This window comes from Mastomys coucha, unplaced genomic scaffold (assembly GCF_008632895.1).
Source record: "Mastomys coucha isolate ucsf_1 unplaced genomic scaffold, UCSF_Mcou_1 pScaffold12, whole genome shotgun sequence".
Classification (NCBI taxonomy): Eukaryota; Metazoa; Chordata; class Mammalia; order Rodentia; family Muridae; genus Mastomys; species Mastomys coucha.
In genome coordinates this window covers 1,342,753-1,349,789 of record NW_022196894.1, presented here as the reverse complement: position 1 = coordinate 1,349,789, position 7,037 = coordinate 1,342,753, and the positions used below count along the sequence as shown (strand labels likewise).

At 49.3% G+C, this 7,037-nt stretch overlaps 1 protein-coding gene across 2 annotated transcripts in view; it reads right to left on the bottom strand.

The window, feature by feature from the left end:
- Nucleotides 1-2,339: 2,339 nt before the first annotated feature.
- CUNH16orf71 (chromosome unknown C16orf71 homolog) overlaps nucleotides 2,340-7,037 on the bottom strand; it is a 15,319-nt gene continuing 10,621 nt past the window's right edge. For both annotated transcript variants that reach the window (XM_031361362.1, XM_031361370.1), the window contains exons 6-9: nucleotides 6,279-6,405; nucleotides 4,521-4,667; nucleotides 4,200-4,280; nucleotides 2,340-2,983 (exon numbers count right to left, since the gene is read on the bottom strand). In XM_031361362.1, the coding sequence (XP_031217222.1) occupies nucleotides 2,743-2,983; nucleotides 4,200-4,280; nucleotides 4,521-4,667; nucleotides 6,279-6,405 (596 nt within the window). In that variant the 3' untranslated portion in view covers nucleotides 2,340-2,742. The remainder of the gene's footprint in view (nucleotides 2,984-4,199; nucleotides 4,281-4,520; nucleotides 4,668-6,278; nucleotides 6,406-7,037) is intronic.

Here is a 7,037-nt window from a genome sequence, read left to right as displayed (position 1 = left end):
CGAGTTCAATTCCCAGCAACCACATGGTGGCTCACAACCATCTGTAATGGGATCTGATGGCCTTTTCTGGTGTGTCTGAAAACAGTAATGGCGTGTTCACATACATAAAATAAAATAAAAAACTTAAAGAAAAAAATCAGGCTATAGGCAAACCTAAAAAAAAAAAAAAAAAAAAATTGTGCAGCACCATACCCAGCTTCCCAGCTTTAAAGCTGTGCTCTGAGGCTTGAGGGGGCATGGATTTAGGGGGTTCTTTGCAGTGCTGACTGGGGGGTGCTTCTACTTTGGGGCTTATGTAACTGTCCCATGACTGCTGCACAGACAGGGCCCTCTCCTTCCAACCATTCTAAAAGGAAAATGTGGGGCTTGTTCAGGAGTCAGTGGAGAATTGGGTGGGTTTGGGGTTCCCTTTGCAGATTCAGAGTAGCTCTGGAGATCTCAAGCTCCTGAGAAGGCTGGGGGTTGAGCTGGGAGTTCCTGAGGTGGGGAACCCAGGTGGTGGTTTTCCTGTTCTCCAAGTCTCACTGGCCTGACTGTCAGGAGAACTGCTCTGGTCAGTCCACATCCATGCTTGGGAGAGTAGCTGAGTGCTGAAGGAGACACCTCGTTAGCTAATAAAATCATGAGGCAGCTTTTGAAGTTGTGGAGTTCTGGGATGTTCGATCCAGGTAGTATGTCTGTTACTCATGACTGAATACATGTTTTAAAAATCATGTCATATGTATGTGTATGCAGGAGGTGTGTGCCTCCATGTACATGTGGAGGCCAGAGGATGGCTTGCTGGTTGTCTCCATGCACATGAAGGTCTCATGTAGCAGACACAGGTTCCCAAAGCTAGCAGCCAGTGCCTTACACGCTGAGCCCTCTCCCTGCCCCAGGGTGTCATTCTGATGTCTCACTGTGTTCTGTTGCCACTCTGCTCTTTCACTACCACGCATGAACCAGGCTTGCTGTTGGTTTTTCTTCACTCTTATAGTCAATGCCAGCCCTTGTCACAACCTCATGTGTGGTGTGCTTCTTACCTCTAGGGCTCTTGGGTGCACCCAAGACCCAGACCTTCTCTGCCCATGAGCTACCAGGGCCCATGCAGCCCAGCTCTCGGTTCATGTTCCTGCTGGTGCCACAGGGAGCATTTGCCATTTCTTGGATTCTCATGTGGAGCCTGTCTTCCCTCCATGATCAGTGTGGCCTGTCTGTTTGGAATGTTGTCTTTACCTCATGGTCTTGTTGTCCCTAATGAGGACACAAGAGAGTTTCAGGTGCCAGGTGTGTACCATGAGGGCACTGCGCCTGGTCCTATGAAGTGACCCTCAGTTTTATATCCTCCAAGACCCCACCTTTAGGGTCTTTTGGACTTGTTTTCTCATCCCCTTTGATCTCCCATGTGATCTTTTGCGTCATGATGGATACTGTCCAGGTGGTAGGTCTGGCTTTGGACTGATCTGCTTGCCCACTAACCCCTGCAGCTTTCCTGAAAGCCAGTGATTCCTGGACGCAGTTAAAACTGCAGTAGAGTTTCTTTTCTATCACTATGAGTCACTCTCAACAAGCTTTTTAACATTAAGTGTAGTGGAGCTGGGAGAATGTGGGCTTGGGAACAGTGGGCACCTTCGCTCTTGATGGTAGTGGCTGACGTGAAGGCTGCTGGGCAGAGGTGGAGTCATGCTGCCCTAGAGTTCAAGCAAGGGGCCTCGGCACCTGGGCAGGGCAGGCTGGCTCCCACTTACAGGGAGGCTGCCTGTGGTCTTGATGGAGGTCTGACTTGCATGTGGCTTCTAAAGGACATGTCTTGGGACTGGGACTATGGTAGCATCCCCTGTGGCCACATCAAATCGGGTTTGTGGACAGGATTACGTAGGTTTGACGCTGCCTACCAGTGACCTGCCATAGGGCCTGACCTTTGTGTGGCTCAAAGCTAGACACTGAGATCCCTGCCTATTTTCAGCAGCCAGACAGCTGGCAGTAGACCACCCCTCCATTGGAATGCTAAAACATGTTAGATGCCAAGTGTCCTGCCATGCCACCTGAACCCTGCCATGCTACCCACACCCTGCCTCTGTAGTGGCTTCTCTGCTCTTTCATGGAGGAGACTCTTGAGAGATGAGGTGGCAGGAGATCAAAGGGGCTGAGAGAGCAGGTACAGAAAGGTCCTAAAGATGGAGTCTGTGGGGGTATTGGTGGTGGGGCAAGGTTTGCAAAGTAAGCAGGTGGAAGAAGCTCGGTGTCCTGTGAGGACCAGGTCTTGGCTGATCACACAGCTGTTTCTGGGTACCCAGGAAGGGAGACTGGGTGCCACTGCATTTCACAGTGTTAGAACTCCCAGGAAGTATGGTATTCCATTCAGAGTAGCAAAGATTGGTGCCACCTTTAATTTGGAGTGGCCTGAAACCTATGTGTGCTTTTGTGTCTTGGTTAAAAAGAGAGAGAAAGCAAATTTCAGTTTTTGCTCCCTTTTCCATCAAATCCATATGGGTGTGTTAACTTGGATACATAAAATGCTAGGAATCCAGGAACCTGGGGGTTTTTTTTCTATAGGAAACTATAAATATGTTTAAATATGGGCTTGGGAGAGGCCCTGGATGCAATTCCCAACACCACAACAAAAGTTTAACTATGCTTAAACTGGCTGCGTGGGGTCTAGACTGAGGGTCCCAGCCCTGAGGCCCATGCTGTTAGAAACAGGGCTGAGTGGGTAGAAATTCTGTCACCCAACCTGCTTCTCAGGTCTTTTACCTGAGTTGCCTACAGCTGCCCCAAGCCAGGGGGCAGCTGTGTCCTAAGAGGGTCCCCTAGGTCTAGGATATTCTGCTTCTCAGCCCAGAGTTTTCTATGCTTCTTTCTCTGAGGTTGTGATCCAGCTATATCTTCTGGGGCCTGAGTCTCTTGGCCTCCAGGACTGTCACTGGCAGACAGCTGTGGTGGAACAGCCGACTTCCGAAATGCCCTCAGCTGCTGAAGAAGCTGACTCTTCCCGGTACAGTACCTGTGACACAAAATAAGCAACCTAAGCCCCGTCACCTGATGGCCAGAACTCCCAATACTGTCTTATGTAGCTTCAGTTTCCATTCCAGAGCAAGGGCAGTGTCTGACCGCCACTGCAATCTGGCTGGGAAGCATGTGGGAACCTGGGGACATTTTCTGTAGGAAACTATAAATATGTTTAGATATGGGGTTGGGAGAGGCACTGGACGCAGTTCCCAACACCACAACAAAAGTTTAACTATGCTTAAACTGGCTGCGTGGGGTCTTATGGGTTCTTCTCTTTGTAATGAGCATTTGTCCTGGCTAGTTTTATGTCAACTTGCTGCAACTTGCTGCAAGCTAGAGTCATCCAAAAGAGGGGAACCTTAACTAAGAAAAGGTCTCCATAAAATCCAGCAGTAAGGGCTGGAGAGATGGCTCAGCGGTTAAGAGCACTGACTGCTCTTCCAAAGGTTCTGAGTTCAATTCCCAGCAACCACATGATGGCTCACGACCATCTGTATTAAGATTTGATGCCCTCTTCTAGTGTATGTGAAGACAGCTACAGTGTACTTACATAAAATAATAAATAATCTTTAAAAAACAAATCCAGCTGTAAGGCATTTCCTTAGTGATGGGCTGGGAGGGCCCAGCCCATGGGAGTACGGCAGTCAGCAGCACCTCCATGGCCTCTATCAGCTCCTGCCTGAGTTCTTGCCCTCACTGCTTTTTGTTTTTGAAGACAAGATTCTCTCTGTAGACCAGGCTGGCCTGTAATTCACAGGATCTGCCTCTGTTTTTCTGGCATGTCCACAGTTTACATCTAAGCTCTGTATATTATCTACAGCCTGGGCTCGAACAGTCCCAGTGCTGTGGCAGCTGGGACCCCTATTTCTCATTCACCATGGTCTGGGCCCCAGGCATGTCCCTGATTGGATGCTGCTCTTTAACTAACCAGAACTTTTCACATTTGCCTAACCTCTGGCCCTACACTTTCTCTTCTGCTGTGACCAGCAACAGGGGCAATCAAACTAGGGAGCTGTTTTCAGAGGATGGAGTAAGCTGCCATGGGTGGGGAGCTGGGTAGAGCAAGCCTAGCCATACAGGATTCCTCTATGACATGTTATAAAACACAATGATATCCACTCCTACCACACTAGATGCTGGCTTACGTGTGTAGGAGGCCCAGGGTACAGAGAGGGAGTGTCCCTAGGCAGAGGAAAAGACCCTAAAGTTACCTTTGTTCCCAGGAAGATGTCACCTGTACTGGGCCTGACTCCACTTCTTCCTCCTCACTGTCAGAGGAGCTATGTTCAGAGCTGGGAGGGAAAATAAAAGGTTCTTAGGATGTTCTCCAGCCTCTGCCAGGCCTGCCTCTCACCTTCTCACTCAGGGACTTCCCTGGGAACTCAAGAGGGCTGGTAACCAGTCAAAGCCAAGGAGGCACTGGGTTTCCTGCCATGTGCTGACAGAAAGGTACACCGGACTCAACCCAGAGGAGCTTTGCTTTCTGTCCCTCCTTCCCACCTGCAGGCACAGTTTCTAGGACTGCTTTGTACCTCTCCTGGGACTGATGTTCTTGTGGTTCTGATGGTTCTGTCTGACGCAGGTCGATGAAGACAGTGGGAGGCTCTGTCTTCACCCTCCTACTCTCTGCTAGCTTCTGGACTCGATCAGTTTCAAAATCAGGCTCCGATGAAGCACTTCTGCAATGGGAGGGCAGGGTGGCTCCTTCTATGTGATTCCCTGACACCTGATAGGCTGGTCAAATCACAGTGCTCATAGCAGCTACTGACAATGTTCCTGTTGGGTGCCGGTGGGCACTTGGAACCCATGTGTTCTCATGGCCACCATCAGGACAGGCCAGTACTTCCCTATAGAAATGGGCAAGTCTGACATGCTGCATATCAGCTAGGCTGGTAGACAGGCTTGTTATCTCAAGGGTCTGGGAAACTGAGGCAGGAGGATGGAAAGTTTAAGGTCTGGGCAACTTAGCAAGACTTTATACATATATTTTGTTTGTTTGTTTTTCAAGACATAGTTACTCTGTGTAGCCTGGCTATTCTGGAACTTGCTCTGTAGATCAGGCTATCCTCTAACTCAAAGAGACCCACCTGCATCTGCCTCCCAAGTGCTGGGATTAAAGGTATGCACCATTCCCACCCAGTTTATACATGTTTATATGGTTTCAAGTGTATGTGAGTATTTGCTTGCATATGTCTATACACTATTTATATGTCTGGTACTCATGGAGACCAGACAGGGCACCAGATTCCAGAACTGCGACTGCAGACAGTTGTGAGTCACCATGTGGGTGCTGAAAATCAAGCCTGTGTTCCCCACAAGAACAATCAGTGTCCCTAACTACTGGGCCATCTCTCTGGCTTCCTAGAAAGACTATAAAAAGAGGCTAGAGAGACAGCTTAGCAGTTAAGAGCACCAACTGCTCTTCCAGAGGTCCTAAGTTCAATTCCCAACAACCACATGGTGGCTTGAACTCAGAAATCCACCTACCTGGCTGGGCAGTGGTGGCGCACGCCTTTAATCCCAGGCGGATTTCTGAGTTCGAGTCCAGCCTGGTCTACAGTATGAGTACCAGGACAGCCAGAGCTACACAGAGAAACCCTGTCTCAAAAAAAGCAAAAACAAAGACAAACAAACAAAAAAGAAATCCGCCTACCTCTGCCTCCCAAGTGCTGGGATTAAAAGCGTGTGCCACCACCACCTGGCTCAGCTAGTCATTTCCAATAGACCCATAAAATTAAATAGTCCTCATCCCAGTAGTGGCATTTCTGGTGCTTAGAAGTCATATGGAGCTGGTGGATTTCATACTGGAAAGCACAGGCCTAGCCATGTCTGCTCCTTCTGCTAGCCAGGCAGAACCTCCAACTACTTCCCAGAAAAGGCTCCCAGACTCCTGACAGCTGTGGAAGAAGTGTGTGGAAAAGACAGGCCTGGAGGGGGGGAACACCTCTGCCACCCCAGCTTCACTCTGTCTCTCCATGTCTAGGACAGGTTGCTGCCCACAACCCTTCATCCTCCCATGCCATCCTGTTCCTACTGGTCATTGTAGATAGTGAAGAGCAAGTGCTTTTAGCATTAGGGAACAAGACACAGCTCTGCCATTGACGGATTGAGACAGGCACGGCAACCTGAACATCTATTTTGCCACGTGGGAAAACAGAAAATGCAGCATTTGCCTAATTAGGTTCTTTAGTCAAAGAAAAAGTACATGCCCAGTAGCCCACCAAAAGGCCCAACTAGCACTGCCTGAGGCAGGTTAGTTCTAAGGAAATGGTGGCTGTGGGCAGTCTCACCTGACTCTGGCCTCCTGCTCTTCAGTGTGTCGGAGCTTGTCAGCAGATGCTTTCCAGGTAGACTGAGTGGTACACAGGAGGGCCAGCTGTTCCAGGAGTTTGTCCTGGGAGGGTCCAGTGCTGTGCCCTGGGGATTGCCAGGAGAGAGACTGCTGAGCTCAGGGCTGCCTCTCCAAGGCTGAGCTTCAGGCTCCAATGTGCCTGTCCTCAGGCTTCCAGCTCCACTTGACAAATAACTTTCAAAATGTAGCAAAAAGGGTTATCATATAGATTGACTGATTTTGTGTGTGAGCCTCATGTGTGTGTGCACATGTGTGTATGTGAACACTTGGGAAGGAACCTAGGGTATGTGTGTGTGTACACTTGGGAATGATCCCAGGGTGGGTGTGTGTGTGTGTACACTTGGGAATGATCTCAGGGTGTGTGCGTGTGTGTTTACACTTGGGAATGATCCCAGGATGTGTGTGTACACTTGGGAATGATCCCAGGGTGTGTGTACACTTGGGAATGATCCCAGGGTGTGTGTGTGTGTACACTTGGGAATGATCCCAGGGTGTGTGTGTACACTTGGGAATGATCCCAGGATGTGTGTGTACACTTGGGAATGATCCCAGGGTGTGTGTGTGTACACTTGGGAATGATCCCAGGGTGTGTGTGTGTGTACACTTGGGAATGATCCCAGGGTCTGTGCATGATACCAAGCACTCTGTCACTGGGCTACCACCTCTTAGACATCTTTCTTACTTTTTTTTTTTTTTT